The 26,969-nt window shown below is 36.4% G+C and overlaps 1 protein-coding gene across 4 annotated transcripts in view; it reads left to right on the forward strand.

Annotated features, from left to right (window-relative positions):
* SLC16A7 (solute carrier family 16 member 7) overlaps positions 1-11,816 on the forward strand; it is a 119,998-nt gene extending 108,182 nt beyond the window's left edge. For all 4 annotated transcript variants that reach the window (XM_007424521.4, XM_025164279.2, XM_088141771.1 and 1 more), the window contains exon 5: positions 692-11,816. In XM_007424521.4, the coding sequence (XP_007424583.1) occupies positions 692-963 (272 nt within the window). In that variant the 3' untranslated portion in view covers positions 964-11,816. The remainder of the gene's footprint in view (positions 1-691) is intronic.
* Positions 11,817-26,969: the final 15,153 nt, after the last annotated feature.

The raw sequence follows: 26,969 nt of genomic DNA on the forward strand, positions 1-26,969 counted from the left end.
TACCACATTACCTTTTCTCTGCTCCTGTGGCATCCAAAAGAAATCCACAGGGCAGCACAGATGTTTCTCTTCCTCCTACTTCCTCTTTTCACTCAGCCATCCACTCAGATGGATTGGGCATAACTGATATATCTTTTTTAAGAGGAACTTGATCCTTCCTTCCTTCCTTCCTTCCTTCCTTCCTTCCTTCCTTCCTTCCTTCCTTCCTTCCTTCCTTCCTTCCTTCCTTCTTCTCTTACTCTAACCCATCACACATAAATGCAACCTTTCAGTTCAAGTCAAGGATCATTCATTGATAAAACAGCCTAATTTGTATTTTAAAATATTATATACTCTAGATATATATTCTACTCATCACTGTACTTAGGTGCACTTGAAGGCAGTGCAGTTATAACAGTTCTTATTATGAAAGTTCTTTCTTACAGAACTTTTCTTAGGGAGCAGCTACTTTCAAACATGATGGCATGCTTGCAATACATGGATCCCATCTTCTCAGTCCTGTGTTTCACTATACATGGATATATGCATATAAAAACAGAAACATATTTTTGAAGGAGAAATTCTTATGCTTGAAACATCAAGAACCATTTTCTGCTCCTGAACATACTGTTCACACCTTCTTTCCAGTTGTTAAAAACAGAAACTTATCTTCTATGTTATCTGAGGTTACTTTCTTTTTTTAATCTTTCAGGTTTGCTTGTGGACATAACCAAAGACTACAAATATATGTATTTTGTCTGTGGTATAATTGTTGTTGTTTCAAGCATTTGGCTGTTCATTGGAAATGCAATCAATTACAGACTTTTGGCAAAAGAGAAGAAATTAGAAGATGAAAGGCAGAACGCCTTAAAGAATGCGGATTCCAAGGAAGTGGAGCCTTTGACCCACAAAGAGAGTGAAGAAGTTCTCAACAGATCCAGCAAACTGCAAGACAGTCCTTCAGAAAGAGAAACAAATATTTAACATAAATATGCATATTTATAATGTTCAAATTACAGGCCAGATGTTTTGTAGTAATTATAATCAGTCACGATACCAAATGGCAATAGCCATTTGCAAAAATACATGTATTATAAAACACAGTAAATTAAATCCCTGTTCTGTCCCCTCTAAAGAGAGAGAAGGGTACAGAAAGAGTCTTCCCAGAACTTCATTATAACCTTTTCCTCTTCCATCACCCTGCCCTGGTGACAGCTGTATTGCTGCTGTAACTGACTTCTGTTAAAATGTCTAGCTATTCACAGCTAGACTCAACTTTTCTGCATCTTGCCTTCAGGCAACCTACACCTGTCCAGGTAGACACATTAATTGCAACAAGGGAACAATCAATTGTGTGGTGTGAGAAAGGAGGATTACGCTGGAGTCTTTCAAAGATCTATTGTTTATTCTGCTCTATGTTGGATGGAGCAGGATTTGGCATGATGTTTTATTTTGGTATCATGTATGCTAGGGCTCCTGTAGAATTTGATATGAGTTGCTTAAACATAACCCCAAACAGGGCAGTGCTGTGACAGTAGGGTCTTCCAGTAACAAAAGTTCTTGTCCAAACAAATTTCTAATGCAAAAAAAAAAAAAGTGCTACTACAGTAAAGGAAGAAAACGACTCCATTGATAAAATATTCATGTCTACTGATCTCTTTTTGTGGGGGAGAGGTGGTTTGATTTGTTTTTGTTTTAACTGTCCACTAGAAGGAAATAATGTACAACTATGAGTTTAAATACGAAAGTAAAAATGGAGTAACTCTTAATAGCTACTTGGGTAAAACGCGCACAAAAATGTATCACTGTTTTTATAATGCATTTTTGGTAGATCCAAATGGGTCTGTTATCTCTGATCAAACTTTTACTATGTGGCATTTAAAGACATATGAAAATGGTAAGTTTTATTGCTGAATGCAATAATGTTTTCATTATAGCGGATAAATGGGTTTTTTTTTCCTCCGCTGTAAAACGTTAGACATTTAAATATGTACAACCAGATCTTAAGATCTGGAAATAATACTTAGGATGGGTTGTCTCATCATTGTATATTGTAGCTAGATATGCTGGCACAGATGTTAGCATCAGGGTATAACTTTTGAACAACCTATTGCCTTGTGATCATCACTTCACTCTGTTTGTATTCACACTTATTGAAACAGGCTCCTTTATTAAATACTCTGCCCTTGGTGATCACTCTTTTTTTCAAGACATGGGTGTGAAATCCTTGCCACACAAACTGATACCTGTTAATAAAGTTGCTGTCAACAAGGATTTGGTGCTTTCCTGCTGTAGACCATATAGCCTGAAACATTCACAGGGATATCAGGGACCAGAACAAAAAATCAGGAGAGAGACTGTATCAGATCTGTGGATCACCAACTGGCCATCTCTACTATAACCTTTTTTCCCCATCTTTAGAAGTAGAAGAATCTGGAAGGGCTCATAAAGCAGTAGAACTTTCTTTCTTTCTTTCTTTCTTTCTTTCTTTCTTTCTTTCTTTCTTTCTTTCTTTCTTTCTTTCTTTCTTTCTTTCTTTCTTTCATCTTGGTAGATGGTTATCTGAAGAACAAATAATTCTAATCAGTGAGATCCAGTTCTGGACTAGCCTACTCTGGAACAGTGGTCCTGCCTGGGCCGAATTTTGGTATAAAGACCCCAAAGATCTCCAGTCTGAAAATTCAAACTAGTTGATCAGTGCCCAGATCTGATCAGATCCTCATATTTGAACTCCATCTGGCAGACCCTTCTCCTGTTACAGTTTCTTTCCTTGTTAACAGGGCACCAGTGATAGCAGGGATTGTGGATCCCATGATTGTGGATTATGACTGATCCCGTACCTCAGATGAAGAGTTGAGATGGTGCCAATCTTCCTTATTTGGGCAATATAAATCTCAGGCAGTGGCTTCTGCACATTTCTTGCAATTGTGCTGTTACAAAACAAAGCAACCACTCCACTGCATTAATTAGAAATAGAGAACCCTTTGACCCTTGTGAAGGTACTTTCAAGGGTCACGTCATTCAAAATCTTCATCATTCAAACCCCTCTCAAAGATGTGCATGTTCCAAGTTGATAGAGTTTCATCTAACAGTACATTGGTGATATAAAGCAAGATAATCAACATTGCACTGCAAGTGGTGAAATGCACATGCAGTCCATGTTGATTATCTTATATACTTTTTTCCCATGGAACATCATTTTAAAGGGATCTCAGACATTCAACTATCACTGATGTTCGGTTTACTTCTTGCTACATTATGACATTATACTTTGCTCAGAAAGCAGTAACTCAGCTATTTATAGAGAATCCATCCTCTCTATAGAGAGCCAGTTTGGTGTAGTGGTTAAGGCATCAGACTAGAAACTGGGAGACCATGAGTTCTAGTCCCACCTGAAGCACAAAGCCAGCTGGGTGATCTTGGGCTAGTCACTCTCACTCAGCTCTAGGAAGCAGGCAATACCAAGCCACTTCTGAAATCTTGCCAAGAAAATTGCAGGGACTTGTCCAGGCAGTCACCAGGAGTCAACACTGACTGAAGGCACACACATGTGCGCGCGCGCATACACACACACACACACCCTAGCTATAAAAGATCTTCCTTAAATGATCCACAAATAAGCTGCAGCTTAATACTTGACATCTACAATGCAAACTGCTTAATTCAAATGCCATAAAGCACAGTACAGTCTCCGTACTCTGCTTTTTAAGCTTTTAATTACAGGTTTCTAACCAGAATAGGAACAGAGGAAACAGGAAATAAATTTTGGTTCATGGAGAAGCTGTATTTTATCAGTACAGGTTACATCCTAGTATCAGCTCACTAACAAAATGAATTGAGAAGGTAGAATAAAGAAGTTTTTCTTCTACAGTATAATTCCTCTTTCCATTTATTCAACTACTCAGCTGCTATAATCTACTATACAATGAATTCTGTTATCCTACAAGAAAAGTCTGCTAGAAATTAATTTGAACAGCCCTTCCACTAAAGCCACATTTGAGATGAGATATTAACTTGATTTCTGTTTAGGAGTTAAAGTCAGACCACTTTTTTTTTTTTTTTTGGTCAATTCAATAACATTCTCTAAAAGCAACTCAGTTGTTAACTCATAGCTTCACCATAGTCACTATATAAGTAGTTATACGAGCATGGGGTTTACAAGCATAGATCTTGCTGGGTTCAGCAGCAAGTCCGAAAGAATATTCTACTTCTATTCACTTCAGGATAAATAGAACTTTTTGTGTCATCCAGAACTCTGCTTTTCAAGGTTCTTGTTAGCAGAAAGGTATTACTTACATTCAAGGAACTGCCTGAGAAGTACTTTCAGACTTATTTGCTCATGCCCAAAGGCCAAATTTCTTATATTCATTTGTATGCCTGAATAGGGCTGAGTGCCATAGAACTTGTGCAATTGCTTCTATCAAGGTTGTACAGTTGTGGGGAACACTGAGAGCTATATTTATGTTTCAGCTGTTGGGGCCAGGATAAAGAAAGAGAAGGGGGCAAACAATTTTGATTGCATTAAATTTCAGTCAAATTAGAATTAGAATTAGTTAAATACACATGGGAACTCATCATGCATTTAATATTTTCTTCCTGTCACAATAAAAAGTGTAATTCAGCCCCAACTTTTGAAGGATCTCTGTGGGACATACTCAAGGATTTAAAGGGCTTTTATGCATGCATGCTGTCTTATTTTTACATAATGGTAATTATAGATTTTCATCCTATGCAAAGCAATTGTCCATTAAGTACATATGGTATACAGGATGCACATTGTTGTCAATGTTGCCCATGTATAAGTGTAAGCAATTACTCAGGAGTGGTGACATTCCTGGACCTTGTGTCAGGTTGGTTCTACCTAGGATTGCCTATAGATGAGCACTTTTATTTTCCAGAATGAAATCTTAAACTTGCATGTAGATTCCATGTAATGTCCATATGATTAGAACAGAGAGACAATTTGGTATCCAGGCTAAGTTAAAAACACCATGAAAACTTCTGCTTGCATGAAGATGACTTCAAAGTAGGCAATCTTTTTTATTTGGCCTGAAAATCTCTGCAAGGCTTAAAGCTCCCATTTGCCCCTTATCCTCTCCCAAACCTCCCACAAAACAGAAACAATTCCAAAACATTTCAACCCTATCCTTTCCCAGGGGTTTTCAAAGCCATCACAGGGGTATTGGGTGGGTGCATGTGGCCCACAGTTGCCCATTCATGCATGGATCACCATGCCTGCATGTGGGCCTCTCTAGGTGAGGTCAGGAAACACATTCTGGGCAGGCCTAAGAATGCTGTCCCTCTTGTGAATGGGGTGATGCCTTCTATGCATGAGTAATGAGTGACAAGAGCTCAGATAAATACGAAGTCCTTAAGGGGAAAAAAAGTCTTAACAAATATAGCAAAATGCATTTGTTGATTACATAAGTGTGGAAAAGAAGGTACAAACTGCTCTCAGTTGGACATTTTACCACAGATGTCTTCAAAATGAAAATTAAGGGTTTGGATTCATAAAATATGTATGCTCTGTTTATGTATCATATAGGCAACCTGCTTTCAGCAAAGCAGAATGTTTTCACATTTAAAACCTATTTTCTTATATCTAGAAAATATATAATTGGTATTTTGGCATATTTTCAAGCAGATTAGAAATAGTAACACTTCAAGTTGTTTGCTTTTTTTTTTAACAACAAAAATGTGTGGTGACACATTTACCCCAGTCTCCTTCCTTCCTTCCTTCCTTCCTTCCTTCCTTCCTTCCTTCCTTCCTTCCTTCCTTCCTTCCTATTCTTGCTGGCTTGCTTTAGTAAGTGCCTTACTTTATCTGATTTGCTGTTGTAACATTTTTGTTAGCTTACAATTAAAATTGAAAATATGTGCCATGAACTATTGCCATTTTCAAGGCCTCTGGCATTTAAAATACTGGCAGTTCACTTTATGGGGACCTGAGCAAGTGAAATTAATTAGCTGAACTATTAGTATTCTAGAGCAAGTTTGTATATTAAGAAATTAAAATACAAAAGTTGCCTATAACATAAACCAATCCTGTTATACTGACAAGAAGGAAACATGTTCTGTATTGCTTTCTATATGATAAAATCCTGTATGTATATTTAATGTTGACTTACTTTAGATGGGTTAAGCTTTGTGTTATTGCTGGTGACAAAATCTAAACGTGGCACAGTTTCTTGTGATTGAATGGTCTTTGTCCTGAATTTTTAGAAGCATTTTCTTCTAGGTTTTGGCTTTATGATTTCTCTGTGGTTTGCAACCTTTTGATTGTCAGAGCTACACTTAACATTCAGGGTGGGGGTGGGGGTGAAGGGAACGGTATAGAGTCAGTGTAGTGGTTAAGGCACCAGGCTAGAAACTGGGAGATTGTGAGTTCTAGTCCTGCCTTAGGCACAAAGCCAGCTGGGTGACCTTTGGCCAAGTTACTCTGTCTCAGCCCTAGAAAGCAGGCAATGGCAAACCACTTCCAAAAAATCTTGCCAATAAAACAGCAGGGATTTGTCCAGGCAGTCGCCAGGAGTCAACAATGACTCGAAGAAACACACAAAAAAAATGGAGGCACAGTAGGCAGGAGGAGAAAGAAAAGGAGAAGGATGCAAAGTGGATATAGCTCTATGTCAAAGCATGACAGGGACATTTTTTTTCCAAAAATGGGAGGAAAATTATGATATTTTTATTTTTTATGTTAAATCTAATTTAAACCTTAGAGTACAGTTGTGTCTGTTAACCATCTCAAAATAATAGAAAATCATGCTACTGATTTTCAATAGCTGAGATAAGAGGGTGCTCCAGGAACTGTGAAATATGAGCTCCATGAACAAATGCAGCCTTTGAGGCATCAGTTTGCCTATATACTGTAATGATCCTATACCCTATGACAAACTTAGATTTTGGAACTCCTAAGCTTAATGTAAAAAGACCACTTTAAAAATATGAGTTAAGTGAAGTTAGAAAGCCATCCCCATATAACAAAGTATTCCTCTGTGGATGGGGTTTTTTTTTTGTGCGGTTTAAATAAACCAGTTTTTATTTACCCAGTTTTGCAGCCACTTCTATATTAAAACCATGTAAGAAGTGAGACTAAAAGCCCTTCTGGTTTGTTAACTGTAACCATAGCATGTACATTCATGGCCCAGACTATTCAGCTCACCTCACATTGGCCTTTCATTAATGATAATTTGTACATTACAGAACTGTTGTTTCCTTTCCAATTATGGCCAAGATCAAGTAAAGACATTTACTGCCTGAGACGAAGCAACAAAAGGAACTTTCCTCCAATTTATCTAGGTCCATAAAATGGAAAACTAAGCATGTTAGCTTAGCAGTAGAGACGAAACCAATCCCATCCTCACACCTTCTTCTCCTCCTAGTAGGAAAGGTCTAGTCATAATAATAATAAATACACTAATGATTTGCTGCAAATCAGCTTCGTGTGGTGGCCATTTCTGTTTGCTTACTGTTAGGTCCAGTATTCAGTACTACTTCCTCAGAGTAGGTGCATCTAGAACAAACAGTAAACCACAAGTATGGCTTATCACTAAACATACTCATGTCCATTGATTTCTCCCTCCAAACAGCAAGATCATCAATACTCTTATTTAAGTTGACCATGCCGTCTATAGGATACTATACTTCAAGTGCCCACGGATTTTTCTAGACTCATTTCCAGGAAGTTTCTCTGGCTAGTAATTTCTGGAATTATCTGCAGATGATGGTAGTTGGATTTTTTTCTATTCACACCACCATCCCATGGGTGTGGGCAGCCACAGGCATGAGTAGGCACATACTGCAATAGCTTATTGTATGCCTTATGAATAACTGATAATAGCATTTTATGCATACGTGAAAATATTCTATAGTCATCTTCCGGGCAACATAATCCTCTCATTCTACTCAGACATACCTAAGGAAACTGACTAAATATGAGCACAGTATGGCAAGTGGCACACACCTCCTCATTTTTCCCCTAATTATTCACCCCTAAAATTAGTCACAATGGCTGGGGTCCAAAGGTCTTGCTGTATGCAGAGCAAACAAGATTCTTCTGTACAATTCCCTTCCAAGCACATCTCTTCCTCCTGGGTATCATAGACAATGAGTATGTTTTCCTGGAATGTGTAAGATGTAAAGGCATTAAGCACCAATCTACATGGATGTATTGAAATGATATAAAAAGCTGAAAATATGTTAAGTCCAAAAAAGAATGAAGTTGCCTAATTCTTTGCAAGCCTTCTTTTATCAAGATGTAGTTGTCATTATTCATGTCTGCTGGAAATGTTTGTGTGTGCATCAGTGTGTGCGGGGGTTTGATAAAATGTATTTGTAATAGATGAAAATGATGATGTTTTTCTGCAGAGTACTTGATTGTTTTTTCCATTTTCTTCCAGTCTTACTTCAATTAGGAATTTATTAAAAGTGAACATTGCAATATTTTACCACATTGCTTTAAAGCCCTGCCTCAGGGTGGCCTGGAATACCACCACACATATTTTAATTTCTGCAAGACATGTATAAGCAACTGTCTTTAAAAAAAAAAAAAGTGTGATGGAATGATAAATTCTGAACAAAATGTGTTTTAGATTTTTATTTGTTTCTATGTATGTTTGAGCTGAATATGCACCTGGAGTATTAAAAAGCCACAGAAGCAAAGAATGTTAAGAGACAAATGCCATTTTGTTGCTTGGATATTCATTGTAATGGAGAATGCTTGAGATGTGAGAATCCTAAACTCGCATACCAAAAACTTATCCCATGTCTGGAATCTAAAAGGCTGCAAACCAATTCCGTAAAGCATTTAAACCAGTTCTCCTTAAGCCTCTTCATTTATTGTAGCCTTCATGCCACTTCTACCTCCACAATATGGCCTCCCATCTTTCCTGTGCTGGAAGATTTGAACCTGTTCTACTCAAACGGCATGTGAGTTGTGCATTTGAGTAGGACAATAATATAATGGCCATTAGTGAGTATTATCACTCTTGAGATGAATATTATAAATTGCATCGTGATTGTTTCTTCTTTTGAGGCCTACCAGTCTGGCAACATGATAGCAGATAACGTCAAAGTGTCTTGTTGTACTTTCAACACAAACCATTTTATTATTGCTGAATTTTTATTTCCCTGGATACAGGAAGTGGCAGTCAAATACAGAGAACAAACTGAATTTCACCACCATTTATGTGTGTCAAATAAGTGGGTGTAGAGTGAAGAAAATTAGAATATTGTATGAGAGAAAGATATTCATATGAGAAGCATTTTGCTACTGGCCATTCAGTGCTTCCTCCTCTGGACTGAATTTACACACCTTCGACAGAGAGCAGATCAGGCACACAAATAAGCTCTGTTGCACCATCATTCAAGCAGATTGGGAAGTAAAAAGGCAGCAGACCAAAGAGGAATAGCACAGGGATAGAATTACATGACCATGGTTTGGTGATAGCTGCCTGAAGTTGCAAATCTCTGGCATGGGCCAACCTTCAGGCAAACAATGGATTGATTAGCTGAATCAGTAATATTTAAGTTCCTATATGCTCAAAACTGTCCTGTCTCCAGAGGCTATGTGAACTTTCAGTCCCAATCAAACCAATTATTTTCTAAATATAGTCTGCAATCATTCATCTGATTTGCTTACTATGTCTGTTGGAATGCATATGATCATCACACCTACTCAATTCAGCCATTACACAGGACTGGAAAATGATGGCAAAGCTCTGATTAATAAGATAATGTCTCACTCTATGCTGATTAGCTGTTCATTGATAAATTGGCTTGCAGTGAAAATGAATTCAGGAATCTCTTCATAGAAACTACACATTCCCTTTGATGAGCACAACAATCTCTAAAATTTGTGAGGAAAGAAGAGGCAAGTCTCCAATGTATGTGTGCAACGTTCCATCTCCAGAAAATCCTTGCCTATTTCTTGAAGTCAAAGATTGAAGCTGGACTGATTGCAAATCAGTAAGGCTGCTTGAATTTTCAAGCTGAAGGTTCAGTTCGAAGGCATTTTGATAAAATTACCCCTTCTAATTGAATCTTTGAATCACTGAAGCAATTCAATGTGTCAAATAAAATTGGGTGTTCCTTTCTTGAATGGAATCAACAATCTGAATTAAACTTGACTGAATGATCTTAATCAACTTAATTTATAGAGTTAAATTAATTATTTCAGTCAAACTTTGGCTGATTTGTGGGCATAGTTACTTTGCAATTACTGTTTTTGGATATATTGAAGAGTGAGCTATACAGTGCCTGAGATGATTTTTTGTAGTGGCACTTTTAAGGTATGTGGTTTGTCTGAAAATTTTTGTATTGACAATTGACTGAGAAACAAGTGAATCAGTCATCTAAATTTTCCTCTCTTTGGGACATAATTGTACCATTTTTTACAGGTGCATATAATTTTTGATCAAAAACAGTGATTATGCATTCATTTGGGATCTGCCAAAAAGGTAGGGCATTTAAATTATAGCCCTCCAGAAATGATCAGACTGCAACTTCCATTGTTCTATATCATTGGCCAAATTGCTAAGGCTGATAATTGGGGTTCAGCAACATCTGGAGGAGCATACATCACCAACCTCTGATTTAGATTAATGCATGAATTCTATAGGCACAAAAAACAAGGGGAAAGGGGAATGTCTTTAAATACAGTTATATGAATTAGCTCATGTGACCCTAGAAAAACAACTATTTCTTTTGGGTAGAGAGAAAGGAAACGATAAAGCCTTAGAAAGTTTCAGATTTGCAGGTGGCTCCATACAGGATTGATTAAACTAGCTTGTTCATTGCATCCTTTTGTTTGAAAAAGAAAAGAAAGGCTACTTTTAAATTTCAGCTGATCTTACTCAATTTGATGGAACCAGACTGGCTGATATTTAATTGTGCCTTGCTTTGCCTCTGGTTTGAATATGTCTGTTTCACAATTACCAATATTTAAATAGCATGAGTGCAAATTTAAAATATTGTACATGGCTCATATATTTCTATACCTGTATGCAAATAAGACTGAACTGCTACTGGACCAGGATATAAAGGAAAACTATGATCACAATCCAGAGAATTGCTGTAAAATGGCTATTATTATTATTATGGTTGGTTGCACAAGTCAGCCAGATGTTGTTGTTGTTGTTGTTATTGTTGTTATTAATTTGAAATACTCCTAATTTCCAAAATCACTTGCTAGAGAATCCCTGGGAGACAGGGAGCTTGCTGTTGAAAACAACATGGAAATACTGTCCTCTAAATTGTCTCTGGTTCGTGGCCCATAGAATTGAGCTGAATTCTTTTTACTTCCATATTCAACTTTGTAAACATGTTCTTATCTTAGTGAAATGTTCTAAGCAATAGTGAGATATGCAATAACCATTTCTATGTTAGCCATTGCAATAGTTATGTCTTTTTTTTTTTTTTAATTTGAAATGCTGTTACATGTCTGGGGCAATGACTTTTTGGGGAGTTTGTTTTTACTTGCAGATATTAGCTATATAACTTTTGACAATCACTTTTTAGCTCAAGGTGCTGTTCATGTTCCAAAGATGATCTGAATCACAGCAAAGTTCTTGCCTCAATAAGCAGTTTTGACTTGACAAATGTTTGCAGTTTACACTGAATATTAACATTGTATAAAGACAAACACACCGTTATTATGTTGTGTTTAAGTAGATATTTATTATTTTTCCTTACTTATTAATTGCTATTCCAGGCCTATTTTAGCATCTAATAATGTCTAGAATCCCCATGTATATGTGGGACAGTTTAGAAAGCATATCCATAATGAACAAGTGAATAACTGAAAAAAAGAAAATAAAAACCCTATGTAAAGATCTGAACTGATTGTTAGCGCTCACTGTTCTTTTATGTGCTACTCCTCTCGGGCAATTTGCTACTTGGGTTGCTTGCAGGCTACAGGAGTGTAGATTTCATGCATGGGAGAGCAAATGCTTTCTATGCCACTGATCTTCGATGGCTAAGGGAGACTTCTGCTTGAAACTTTGGAGAACCGTTGTTACATCTTGGGGCAGAGAGGCCAGTAAATTTGACTTTGCTGTAAGGCAGATGTCCTTTTTCCATGGCTCTTCCGTTTATTTTTCCAGAGTTCTCTCTGTACCACACATTTCACTTTTCCTGAATATCTGTTCAGTAATGTCAGGAGTTGCTACCTGAGCTGTAGGAGGAAGAAAAGGAAAGCAAATCATTTACCTGGAGAGTCTCTTTCTTTGGACTTCATTGCTGCCAACAGTTGGATATCCACAAATACAGGCATTTCACATCTGCTTCAGTTAAATAGACTGTGCAAAAATGCAGACTTTGATACTAGTTACTAGTTGATAAACAAGGTTATTTAAAGAAAATAATTCTTTTTAGTAAAGCTATTCCCCACTCCAAGACAGCCATTTTTCCGCCTCAAGGAAATTTTTTAACATTTCACTATAATGGTGAATAAAAATAATCAAATATTCCAGACAGTTTCCTTACAATACATATCAATTTGTCTTCTAGCCTGTATCCATTGCAACTTGTATCCCAACTTTTTCTTCAGATTTTAGTATTTGTCACTAGTGTAGTAGTGGTCTACCTTCAATTACCATATTTTTCTGTCTATAAGACGATACTTTTTTCTAAAATCGTTACACTAAAAATTGAAGGGCGTCTTATGCAAGGAAGTAAGCTGAGGAGAGAACCACACGGTTGCGAAACTGCCCATACCTTGTCTCTGCAAACAGGCTTCCTCCAATCACAAGCCTTATGTAACTGACATCAGCTGATGCTGAACAAACCAATTGGAGGAAGTCTGTTTGCAGAGACAAGCTATTGGCAGTTTCACTCGTGATTGAAAGTTATGCAAAACAGCATGGAAATAGAGCTGCAGAGAGACAGTTTGGACCTCCTCCCACTGAGTGTATCAGGTAAATGTTACCTAATTACTAAATAAAAATGTGTTCTGCTTTATCTTTAAAATATTGATTTCTTAATTTTGGGTTGGAAAAGTGGGGGTCATTTTATACATGGGGGCACCTTATAGATGGAAAAATATGGTACTCTCCCAAATTCTCTACTTCACTAATTCTGTAACTTGGTTTATTCAGATTATCTTCACTCCCATCCCAACCTTTTCACCAACCAATCTTTGAGTCCTAATTTTCATTTCCTTCCTTCCTCTCTTTTAAGTAAATCATAGATTTCAACTATATCTTTACTAACCCAGAATCTTTGGTTTCTGGTTTTGGTTTTTCCCTCAACGTGGTTGCAAGTTTTGATCCATTTTATAGTTTGAACTAAAAGAATTATTAAAATTATATCTGTAAATTATTAAACTAAAAGAATTATTAAAATTATCTCTGTAAATAAACATATGTGGTTGACATGGTCTTATGCCATAATTGAAATCCATATTTGGACATGCATCTACTCTTATTAGTTAAAGTTACTTGCCCCCTCCCCCCCATGGGCTTAACACCTATAATTTTAAGTGATGAGTTTATTTCATCTTGGAGTAGGACACTGTAGGAGAAATTGAACAGCTATGGTTTCTCACCTAATGCAATCCTGTTGATAGGATATGAATGTGCAGAGGCAACCTTTACACAGCAGGCCAAGGATTTGGGAGCCCAATCAGACATGGTTGCCATACCCTTTCTTGGGCAGTCATCTGCCTTTTTTCAAGCCAGCTAGATATCTAAGCCAAATAACAATTCCCAAATTCAGAAGAACCCTAATCTGGCGAGATTTAATGTCATCTCAACAGCTGTTCTTCAGGGTGTTCCATTTGAACAGAGACTGTACCTCTGTGGTGAAGTTCCTGAAACACCAACCCATGTTCTTTCATATTGCTTTCATTACAAAGATGCTTGGTTGCAGTTAATAGGACTCCATCTAGTCAGATTTCAAGGCCACCAGATCCATTTATTTACAATTGCTACTATCTGATCAGTTTGATTTTATTCCTCTTAATATGACTAAGTTTTGTTTTTTGTAAAATATGTCACACCTTAACCACACTTGCTTTATAACTATTGGGTTTTACTATAGTTTTTACTTGCTATCTCACACTTTGCTTTTTTCCTGTTGTTAAACTGGTCTATGACTCTAATAAAGTCTCTCCCTCCCTCTCCCTCTCCTTCTCCCTCTCTCCCCCCCATCTACCTACCTCTCTCTTACATATTATTCAATGTTTTATTGCACCCACTGTCCTATACACTGGAAAAGCAACATGCAGAAAATGGAATCATTGTTAAAATGACATGGAAGGAGCACTGATTTTAAAAAGAAAATTGATAATGCACTAATATGCATTAATGTGTATCATTAAACCATGCAAGGAACAGATGTGGCAAATGGTGCATGTGAAGAACTCTGTACAGAATTTTAACATTTTTTTAAAAAATCACTGAGAATGGAAGATTTTTGATGTATTGTTTTTATGTTTGGATACATGAATGAAGAATTCAGATTGCCAAAATCTTGGGAAAATTCATCTGAGAACATTGAGAGCATTCTTACGATGCCTAGGCTTTGTCTTAACATCCACTCACAGTCATACCTTTATTTGGTATAAAAGCAGTTAAATGGCAATGAAGTCTAATGTACCCCAGGGAAAGGAAAATCAGTCTGCATCTTAATCTTAGTTTTGCTTGGTTCTTCTGGAACATGACAGGATAAACCATGTATAGGCCTTATTTTTGTAACCCACTGAAAGAATATGTAAATTCAGTTAATCGGAATAAATCGCAAATCCCAGGATCCTGCCCAAAGGATATATCCACTGTCACTGAGCATCAATTTTAAAGAAGGACCTTGAGCCCCCAAATAAAAAAAATCCCAGAAACAGCAAGACCCTGTGACTATCATAATGCAACAAGAGATGTGATAACTGCTTTTTTTTTTTCATTCCACAAACATCACATAGTTATGCTGTGTCCCTTCCACTTCTGAGAATATTTCTCCTTAGAGTACAATGGTGCAACAGAACTTGGAAAAAACAAACCTGTTTTAGTCCACATGTGTCTACAGACTTCATTATTGCCATGCTATTTTCAGGCCCATTGGAATCTGATATTTTGCCAGTGTAAGAAAATGTATATTGAAATTCATCATTTTCCTATTAAAAACACTGGCTTTAAATAAAAGACAGTACCTTTTAAGCCACACAACATATGATGTAATCAGAAGCAACAAACAGAGTAAAATTGAAGTTCAAGTATGATTGGACAATTCCAATAATTAATGACAATTCGTATATGAAAACAAATTTATTTATATTTAATCAATATATGGTTATATTTAGTTATATTTAATCAATTTATGTGGTTGCCCAGCTACCCAAAATACTCTTCCTAGTAGCCTTGCAGATTTTTCTCTGTCCCCATTCCTTTTCTGGGAGAACCATGTTACCTTGAATGGGGTTATCAGGTGGCTTTCTCCAGACATGATAAGAGAGGAAAAATATTCACATTTTGTCACTCTTACTGCCACAAGGTAATCCTTAATAAAGGTTCTTATCCATGCTGAATTTGTTTCTATTTTTGTTTTGTATTGCTTTTCCCAAATTTGCTTTCATAAGGCACCCAAATTAGAAGAATATGTACTGGATAGATCCTTCCAAATCATGATGCTCTAGACCTCCTGTTGCCTGCGTGGGTGTCAGCTTGTCTATGCGCATGATGTCTCAACTGTAAAAAATGTGCATTAAGAACAACATCCTACACTACTTCAGTGAACTGAGAAAAGAAAGCATGCAAGCCAACACAGAAACAAATCTAGACCACTGACATCTCTTCCTTAAGACTGAAGAATAGGCAAGATAATTTCAATTTCTAAAGTGGGATTAATAGGAGATACAGAAGATGTTTGTCAATTAGATTAAAGTCCATTTTGGGGGAAATGGTAATAAATATTATTAAATTATAGAATGACATATATGAGAATTAGCCTTGTTCATTCTTCTGCTTGTCCTACTAAACTTCTAGACTTCATACACAAAGGTATTCAGTAGTTATTAAATATTTGTGTTTTTCCAAAAGCCTTCAACAAAGTTCATCACTAAAAGTTTCTGAAGATCTACTGTATAGGTTAAGTATAGATGTGTTTTTAAAGCTGTTTAAAACAAACAAAAAAGGAACTAAATGTACATTTTTCACACTGAGGAGATGCAAACTTGGATTTCCTAGAGCTGGGTGTGGTGAGTGATGCTTTTTAATTCATTTACAAATAATCTCAAGGCTGAACTGTGAGGTGGCCCTGCTTGCTTATATTACCATACTGTTCAAATAGTAAAATACAAAAAAAAAAAAAAAAAGGATGGTAAAGAGTCAAATATAATGAGAAATGCAATTCAATATCATCAATATGCAAAGTTCTATACACTGGCCTAAAAAATACAGGTTTCAAATGCATCAATGGGATATGAGTGGCAGGCAGGCAAGAAGGAAATTTTGCCATAGATGATTAAAACAAGACAAAGCAAAGCAAAGCAAAGAAGGAGGAGGAGGAGGAGGAGGTCCCATTATAAGGAACTACCAAGAAACAAAACCCCACACCCACACTGGCAAGCTACTGTACTGTAAATAAACAGAGAGCAAACCCACTCCATTCTAGCACTGAAGACGTTACCTAGCTGGGTAATGAAACATCTGTAAGAAAACAACCAACCTCAGAGAAACCCAAGGACTCACAGGTCCCATTATTCACACTATTCCATGGACAAATTTGCAAAAATAAATCGGCGGGAGGGGGGGGGAATGGCTGTGGAGAACAGCAACTAGTGAAAGGGGCATTTCTGTCACAGTATGCAGTAACTAACTGAGATGGAGATGTTTGCCCAAACTTGATCCAGGGCAAACTGATCAAGTGGATCAACTCTTACAACACTGTTCACTCTTCTGGTCCACCATATCTAGGTGAGTTGGTTTTATAGCTCAAAAAGGTGGGAAAAGAAGAATATCATGGTAATGGTATAACATGGTCATAGTTCCCCTATAAAGAAAAACTACAGCAATTGTGTCTTTCTAGCTTAGAGAAAAGGCAGGTAAGAAGAGGCCAGGTAAATATATAACATTATGCAGCATAAAGAAAATTATGGCTACTGAAAAGCTTTTTCTCTCTTTCACAATTTTAGAACTCAGCATTATCAACTATGTCTAAACAAAGAGAGATTCAGGGCCATAGAAAGGAAGTATTTTAGTTTAGCAAATAAATTAGGGGTCTATTCTTGATGTCTGCATAGTATTTCCTGAATATCAAGCAGCATACTTAAAACAGCTTCTATTATAGGAATCAAAAGTGAAAGAGGGATGTCATTCTATCATTCTTTAACTTTGCATATTTTTGTACAGATTTTTATTGTTTTTATCGCTTTTTTACTCGTAAGCTGCCTATTGTCACTGGTACAGTGAGATGGGCGGTGTAGAAATTTGATTAATTAATTAAATAAATAAATAAATTGTCCTCTTTGTGCTTCTGAGCTTCCTGAATATATCTACCGGTGATCCAGAGTTCTGGGTCATAATCCTAATTCAGTAGGGTTCTTTTATATTAGAATCTTAGGGGACTAGATAATGAGATATAAAGTAGGTATTTTAGTGGCAGGGAATCCCTCTTGCAATAATTTCATAGTGCTGCTTCCAAGTTACATCCAGATAGCAAAGTACAGACTACATGAAAGTTTTCTCCTAATGGCCAAACTAAAGAAAGCTTGGTGCATCTGCTCCTGGTATGAGTTTTAGCTATTTATCATTGTCACAAGAGGGTCATGAAGTATCCATTCCCACTAACCTACCCTTGTGATGGTTATAAATCCACTTTGAAAGGAGATTGGGGAGAGGGAAGAGAAAGAGATCAATAATATTTTGACTTTAGCAAACAAATAGGTGTATGAATCTGTCACAGAGATTCGCAGATTATTGGTTCAGTGACTACTCTCTCACTGTAGTACACACACACACACACACACTTCCTTTCTCCTCATTGTCTTGCTTAGCTTTTGTGTACACACTATTGAAAATATGATAAATTATGCTGAAAGCTGTTTGTTGAAAGTAGTGTGATCGAAAAGTTCTTTGAGTGGTATTAGAACTGCCATTGCTCATCCATTCACTACTTGCCATTTCTATTGTCATTCTATTTTAATAATAGACAACCTGTGGCTTAATGTGTCCACATTTGGGAGCTCCTTGAGAATCTTCAGTTTATGCCAATGGAACTCAGTTGCAAAATTACTGATTTTCAGGGACACATGTTGTTCCATTTTTGTCACTAAAATAATTCTCCCCACTTGCTCACACAAAAGCAGTCAAAAAAGTCTAAACTTTCTAGCTGTGACCTCTTTTCAAACTGATTTTTTTTTAAGTGCAACCCTTACTCACCTTAGTCTTCTCAACCTACTTTAGAAAGATTAAGGGGCAATGGCTACTTTTTGAACACCAGAGAGTATTCATCAGAAATAGGTGGGGTACATATTAAAAGAGATTAACAAGGCCAATATGCCATTTCCAGAGTCATCAGGACAATAATATTTTATAAGTTTGCTAACTAATTATTCTGAACAGCTGTACTGCTATGGCTGTCTTGTGGTGATGGTTGTTCTCGATTCTTGGATAATTGGTTTCAAGAACATCTGCTGATTCAGAAATATGTTAAGAATATTTGGAATGAGGAAACCAGCTTGGAGAAGGTAACACATCTTATTTCTCTTCAGGCAAAGGGAAAGGAAGGAACAGAAGTAACATCTTCGGGAGCAGAATCAGAGGCAGATTACTGGATGAATCTTATGGGCAGGTGACACTGAAAGCTTGATGCAGGGTAGTTGATTTGCTTTGTAGTACAACGACTCATGCTGCCCTTATACAGAAAAAATACAAAAATAGTGCAGTTTTGAAAGCTTTTCCTTCACAGAAGATCAAAACACAGGTAGCAGTCTTTTAGAATATTTAATTACTCAGGGAAGTAAAGAAAGTGTAACAACATTATTCTATCACATTATAAGTTAAATGGAAATGTAGAAAACACTTTTTACAGTGTTCTTTCTTTCAAATATTAAGTAGGATACAAACCATATTCTGCTGCAATTTTTAAAAGTTACAAACCTGGATCACACCCCAGACTGTACTAATCCTTGGCTTGCCTGTTAGTTGCTATTATTCTGAAAGTCCTCATAGGATTTCTGGTTGTTTCAAGTAACTATTCAAATTAAACCCAACATTAAATAATTTCTGCCAAATCCAGTGCCATGATTTCTTCCCAACCCTGTCCTGATTTGGGAAGGGGAGGGAGGGTGCTACTTCACGATCTTCAAAAGGTAATGCTGAGTTTTTGCTGTATGTTGTGTTTCTAAAATTGTTTTTTAAAAGAGCACTGAGAATGACACCAATAATTCCCACTGAGTTTCCTTTGAACAAGCTCATGTTTATGGCAAACAAACAACACAGATCCCAGGCCTTGCACTAGAAGCTGGAGGCTATTTGTTCTTGCTTATTTACATGTACATGGAATTGGTTTGACTATCAAAGGCTTGTGTGGCTTTCTTGAGTTACTGAGATTTCTTCCCAAAATTTCACCTTCAGAGAGAAGGCAACAGACAGATCTATTATTGACTCAGAAGTTGTGGGTAGGATAGGAGACAGGCTAAAATATACAAGGTTATACGAATGATGAAATAATTGTCCTATGGAAATTATTTCTTGCACCGGGTTTTCTTACTAGCTAAGTGTCAACTGTGAAGATGAAGCATACATATTTGTATTCAACTTTGGTTTCTTTTTCATAGAACAAATTATTGACCCAAATCCTGAAGCCTCAGTAATGTATCTAACCCAATCCTTAGATACGCTGAGTGAGAATCTTTGTGGCTGAGGAAAGGGAAATAAAGTAAATAGGGGCTTAAACAATAATTGAAATTACAACTATAGAATTTAGAGTAGAATACTTCCCCTTCCTGTAGACACCCTGGTAGCTATAGCTACTCAAGTCCATCCAATAGGTAGTATGCATACTTCTATTTCCTCTGAGGTATTGCTATACTTGAATAATGTAGCTTACTTTGAATATTTTCATTTCAATGAGCAGTTCACTATGTAAAATAGGAAAATAGTATTTCGAATGTTGAATTTTTTATTGGATAATTGGGCAATTTTATTCCAAGTATTTGCATCCTGAAAGTCTTCAATTGTCCTTTCTCATCCCTTTTCTCCCTTTCCATTCTGATGTATTAAGGATGTTCAGAAACCTTGTTTAATCTTGTTAGAAGCTATACTTGGTGACTTTCCGTGATTTCATTCTTCTTTCCTAGCACACTGAACGTGTATATAAATAAAAGAAATCAAAATACAGGTTTCCTAAATGTGATAGTTACAGAGCAGCTATAGGCACCTCTTCCTGAGAATCTGAGATGTAGATTAATGATGCTACACCAGTGGAAGACAGTAAGAGACTAAATATGGTTGCTGATTTCCAACTGAGATGTATATGCAGTCAGTAAAAACAACTGTGCATTCTTGCAATAGTATGAAAGAGTAAATGCTGGGAATTTTATGAGATAGGATTGGGATATAAATAAAGATTAGTGATAGCTTAACATACAGTACATCAACATCCTATGACAGGAGCTAACCATGTACGAGTAAGTAATACAGTTAACTGGTGTTCAAGTTGGTGGAAAGCAACACAGCCAGAATATGGCAAGAGTATATATGAATTTTTAGTTTATTCATTTATATTATGTATATGACCAAGAAAGCACGTATTTGAAAAATTAACACATGGTAGCTAACATCAGATGTATATAAAAGACTTAAAGTAGGCAAAATGTGATGAGGTAATCAAGTAAGATGATTGCAAACAAGGAAAAACATTACTGTTGTTATAAAAAATCAAGTATTTTTTCCAAGTATCATATTTTATTAAAAGACATAATCTTTCATATGCTGCAGCTAACTTCATCAGATGCACAAGTGACAAGACTGATGTAGGATTTAAATTGGGATACAGAATATATATATACTGTGTGTGTGTGTGTGTGTGTGTACACACACACGCACACACACACACAGAGTACTGTGCAAAAGTTTTAGGCAGGTGTGAAAAATGCTGTAAAGTAAGAATACTTTCAAATATATATATTCTAATTGTTTATGTTTATCAATTTACAAAATGCAAAGTGAGCGAACAGAAGAGAAATCTAAATCAAATCAATATTTGGTATGACTACCCTTTGGCTTCAAACCAGCACCAGTTCTTACACTTGCACACTTCGTACACTTGCACAAAGTCAGGGATCTTGTAGGATTAGAGTCAGGTGTATGATTAATCAGTTATATCAAGCAGGTGCTAATGATCATCAATTTCATATGTAGGTTGAAACATAGCCATTAACTGAAACAGAAACAGCTGTGTAGGAGGCTTAAAACTGGGTGAGGAACAGCCAAACTCTGCTACTAAGGTGAGGTTGTTGAAGAGAGTTTCATGTCACAGGTTATACACCATGGCAAGACTGAGCACAGCAACAAGACACAAGGTAGTTCTACTGCATCAGCAAGGTCTCTCCCAGGCAAAAATTTCAAAGCAGACCCGGGTTTCAGGATGTGCTGTACAAGCTCTTTTGAAGAAGCACAAAGGAACAGGCAACGTTGAGAACCATAGACGCAGTGGTCGGCCAAGGAAACTTAATGCAGCAGATGGAAGACACATCATGCTTACTTCCCTTTGACACTGGAAGATGTCCAGCAGTGCCATCAGCACAGAACTGGCATAAGTCAGTGGGACCCAGGTACACCCATCTAATGTCCAGAGAAGTCTGGCCAGAAGTGGTCTTCATGGAAGAATTGTGGCCAAAAAGCCATACCTCCGATGTGGAAACAAGGCTAAGCAACTCAACTACACACGAAAACATAGGAACTGGGGTGCATAAAAATGGCAGCAAGTACTCTGGACTGAGTCAAAATTTGAAATATTTGGCTGTAGCAGGAGGCAGTTTGTTCGCTGAAGGGCTGGAGACTGGTACAAGAATGAGTGTCTGCAGGCAACAGTGAAGCGTGGTGGAGGTTCCTTGCAAATTTGGGGCTGCATTTCTGCAAATGGAGTTGGAGATTTGGTCAGATTCAATGGTGTCCTCAATGCTGTGAAATACAGGCAGATACTTATCCATCATGCCATACCATCAGGGAGGTGTGTGATTGGCCCCAAATTTATTCTGCAGCAGGACAACAACCCCAAACATACAGCAAATGTCATGAACTATCTTCAGCATAAAGAAGAACAAGGAGTCCTGGAAGTGATGGTTTGGCCCCCACAGAGCCCTGATCTCAATATCATTGAGTCTGTCTGGGATTACATGAAGAGACAGAAGGATCTGAGGCAGCCTACATCCACAGGAGACCTGTGGTTAGTTCTCCAAGATGTTTGGAACAACCTACCTGCCGAGTTCCTTCACAAACTGTGTGCAAGTGTACCTAGAAGAATGGATGCAGTTTTGAAGGAAAAGGGTGGTCACACCAAATATTGATTTGATTTGGATTTCTCTTCTGTTCACTCACTTTGCATTTTGTAAATTGATAAACATAAACAATTAGAATATATATTTTTGAAAGCATTCTTACTTCACAGCATTTTTTCACACCTGCCTAAAACCTTTGCACAGTACTGTATATACAGTATATGGTAGCATTTTACAAAGCTGATACTCAAAGCAAAAGTGTATATTAAGGACTGAATAGGAATAAAAGTCTAGTGGATATATTATTCACCAGAACCATCTGTGGTAGTATATGTCTCGGGAATAATTGGTAGTAGCATTTAATAATGTAGATAGCAGGTTGAGCTTCTCACACTTGACAAATTTGGGGATACCATCCCAATATAAGAATTGCCAATTTTCAAAGGAAGGAAGACTTAGGCATTATAATATATGTGTGCAGTCATCTTATCTGATTCATATGCTTTTTTAAAAAAACAGCAACACTTCCATATCTTTTAAAGTATCCCTGGGAAAATCTAATTTGTCCCAGAAAACAGTTCTAATATCTATTTTCTCAATGTCTTTGAGACTTTTTTTAAAAAAAACACAATATCTTGAAAGGTAAAAGTCTTGATATTGATGAATAGTAAACAGCTTACATTTAGATGAAAACAGTTTCATATAGTTTTCCTGAAGATGTATTTTAAAGTTTTTTTTAATGTCCCACAGCACAATAATAGAAACAATTTCAATATCACTGATATTTGGGGAGTGGAATATTTCCTAAGAGGTTTCCAATTAACTGTCACCTGAAACTAAATCATTAGTAAAACGTATTTCCACCTTACTTGCATCTTCAGAACACTTGAAATATTTTTATTTAGCCTAAATAATTTCTTGATATTCATAATTAACTAACATATTTAAGAGCTCTTCACACTTTTGTGGGTCTGTGTTAGAATGAGGGAGAGACGAAAGGAGAGAGAGTGAATGGGCACAAATGAAAATATAGATTTAGAAATGGAAACCTTTCTTCACCTCTAGGAATCTTGCTTCAGAAGATACATACATACATACTTCTTAACCATCAGCAGCTTTCATTTCAAGAATATGAATAATCGCTCTAAAATATCCTTTGATTGAATTCAATGCATGTTCAAGGAATACTTGCAACATCATTCCTAAAATTTCCCATTTCATAAAAGGAATAAAGCCTATGCTGACCCTCAGGAACTTGAAGCTGTCCTTTAAGTTTTGAACTAGAATTTCTTCTTCAACAAACTTGTTTTAACCCTTCAGAAAGTGAATATTTTCTTACAGCTTTGTAAATACAATGTAAAAGAAGCCAATTAAGTTGAAATGAGACAACATACCCAGAAGTGGGATGCTATACATTGAAATTCCTGTCATTGTCATAGGAGGACATGAAAAAGATATATTAAGAAGGCTCTAGGACTGTTCTTCTTCCTGGATATATTAATCTCACTGGGTCAGATTCTTTTAGTCTCTTGCATCTTTGGAAGTAACTAAATCCTTGGCAAAGTGCTACTAAATTAGAAGTTTCTCCTTCCCTGACTTTGAACTTAGGTTACCCCCATGTCTATAATAGAAAAAGCAACAGTCTCCTTATCTTTCTCATGTTATGACTGATAGACAGTTTCTTATCTATATTCTCTCTCTTTCTCTCTTGTGCCTTCCATGAACTAGTTTTGGAAATCTCAAACTAGTTAATGTAGTTGCTCTAAAGCTTATTTTATTTATTTTATTTTATTTTTGATAGAATAGGATTAAATTTGCAGAAATGCTAGATACTTCCATTCCAAATTGGTGCAGAGTACTAAATTGGTACAAGCAGTCCTTTAACCTTTGTTTTATTTAGAAAAGTGCATGTGAAATATTTGGGGAGGTTTGATAGGAAAAAAATTTTTTTTTCCAGATATGATTGCCTCTACTGGGAGATAAAATCCAATTTCATGCAGATAGTTTGAGGGAGTTTGTGCAAAGGGGCTCTTGATATGAGTACACTGTTTCTAATCTCAGCTGCCTATGATCTTCATCAAGCAAGTTAACATCAATTTTAACAAAGGATGATGAAGTGAAAACAATTTATTTTAAAAAGTGATTTTTACTCTGACCTGCCCATTTTCCTCTTTATTTGACCAATATATGCCCCCAAACATATTCATGAAGATTCTCATATTCTTTACAAACATGCACTTTACGAACAGTACAATACTTTACAAACTATGTATCTTCTGAAGCAAGATTCCTAGAGGTGAAGAAACCTGTGTGTAATAGTGAGCCACTGCAGTGCATTAGGATAGGGAAGTAGCAACAAGTTCAAGAGGGCGGCAAAAGATGAAAGAGGGGTCACAGCAGTTCCCCATACATCATCAGAAGCCCTGCTGTTGAGGAAATGCTGATACATGACACAGTACAAAAACATTGATAATCATTGTTTATGGTGAAGAGTGACTTATTGATCAATGTGCTGTGTGAGGTATTACCATCTCCATAGCTCCATGGCTCCAGGAAAAATACGTGAACTCCAACTGATAGATGCTTCTAATCAGAGGAAATGCTTAGATACCTATCTCTGTTTCTTTCCTTCTCTTGTTTTCTATCCTTTAAACAATATATTTGCAAACACAGTCTACACAGCATCAAATCATTCCCAAAGGTTCCTAGCTGAGTTCAAGCTGCTTGGTAGGGAAGTGAAGATGACCCACATGTCAATAAAATGATCATCTGGTGTAGGCAAAGATATCATTGCGTGATGTGTAGGACACAATAATCACTGATCTGCTCTGATCCCAGGAAGAGGGACTGGAACTCTGGCTGCAATTATTATGTCATCAGCACCCAAAACCATTCCAGAGAGTTCTTTTTTAATGTAGAGAACCACCTTATTTAACTTTGCCCTTTTGAACTCTCACATTTATACTCAGCACTATGAGTTAATGCTAACATCCACACCAACACATTCTGCTTCAGTGCTGAATTTAAAATAGGAGTTTCTAAGAAAAGTTTTAAATTTGTTCCAATGGAGTTAATCCATTGGTTGTCCAGAGACAAGCCTATTAGTTTAATGTCCAAAAGGTCAACAAATGACAGATGCTGTATCATATGTGTTTTGAAAACTGTTTCCTAATTGGTTCACAGACACAAAATTTGAAGAAGTACTTTCTAATATAAAATATGTATAATTAGGAGGCAAAACATCAAGGCCAGGCTTCATGAGGAGAATAAGGCCTGTTTCCTTATGTACCATGATTATCTCAAATTATTTTGAAGTTGCAAACTTTTTTCCTTCACATTGTCCAATGAACTGGCTAGAATTCCTAGTATTTCTCCCTTTCTCTCTTTTAGAAAATACAACAGTTGCATATATTAGAAACCATAAATCTTTATTATTCTCAGTTCTGTTGAAAAGAAGTAATCATCATTGATTTTTTCTTTATAATCGATAGGAGGATGGAAGGATATTTGCAATTAATCAGAATTTATTGAATGAAGCTGCCTAAAACCAATCCAGAGTTCATTCAGCTGAATGAATACAAGGAGATTTACGCTGTCAGACTAAAATTTACAGAACAACTGTTATGCTCCAAATTTCAGGTATTCAAATACCTTAATTATCTCTCATTTATGTGCTATGGACACAAGCTAAATATGTAGCATTATTTGTTATTTTATCTAGCCTTTATCTTGAAAGTGAGGTTATGCATTAATTTTGGTAGGGGAAAAATAAATATGAATAGTGGATATGCCTGAGTGCTCAGTCAGGCTCCCATTATTTCCTAAAATTATTTCTCTCCAGATGTATAAGAGTATAATTCTTATACCAGTATGTCTAATCAGCATCGCCAGTAGTTGGACTCCACATTTGAAGGGGAGAAGTGTTGGAAAGATTATACTGAAGTGTACAACGTGAACCATAAAAAATATACAAGCATTTTCTAAACTTTGACCTGACTTGGAGCTAAATCTGATCCTGGGGATGAAAACTTTCTTGATCATTTTCTTTCTTATTATAAGTACTAATGATATGCAGGTAGCAAGATCTTCTTTTTATTTTATTTCATGCAAAAGAAAGAAAAGAAAAGCTGATGTTTTATGGATGCGCTTATAAGTGTTGGGATATGGGATGAAGAGATATGTGTTTGTAACCTTATAGTGGGTGAAGAGTTACTAAATTTGTTTATACTGTGATGAAGATTGGAAGTTACTTCTTTACATAGATCTTTTCCTTTTCTATATTATATTCTTTTCTTTTTCTTCTTTCTTTTTTTTTCCACATTTTTCTTTTTTTATTCTCTTCTCTTTCTCTAAGTTTAGTTTGTATTCATTTTTACTATTGTAATAATAATTCTTAATAAAATTGTATACAAGAAAGAATGAAAGAAAGAAAAGAAAAAAGAGAAAAAAATAATAAAAAAGATATATAATCTCACTGAGTAAAATTACAATCAACCATGTTTTTTAGTCATTTGATATTGATGAGCTGGAACATCTCTCACTCTCTTTTCCTCACTCT

This window comes from Python bivittatus, unplaced genomic scaffold (assembly GCF_059951505.1).
Source record: "Python bivittatus isolate LINGU-HERP-01145 unplaced genomic scaffold, Pbiv_v1 ctg000330_np1212, whole genome shotgun sequence".
NCBI lineage: Eukaryota > Metazoa > Chordata > Lepidosauria > Squamata > Pythonidae > Python > Python bivittatus.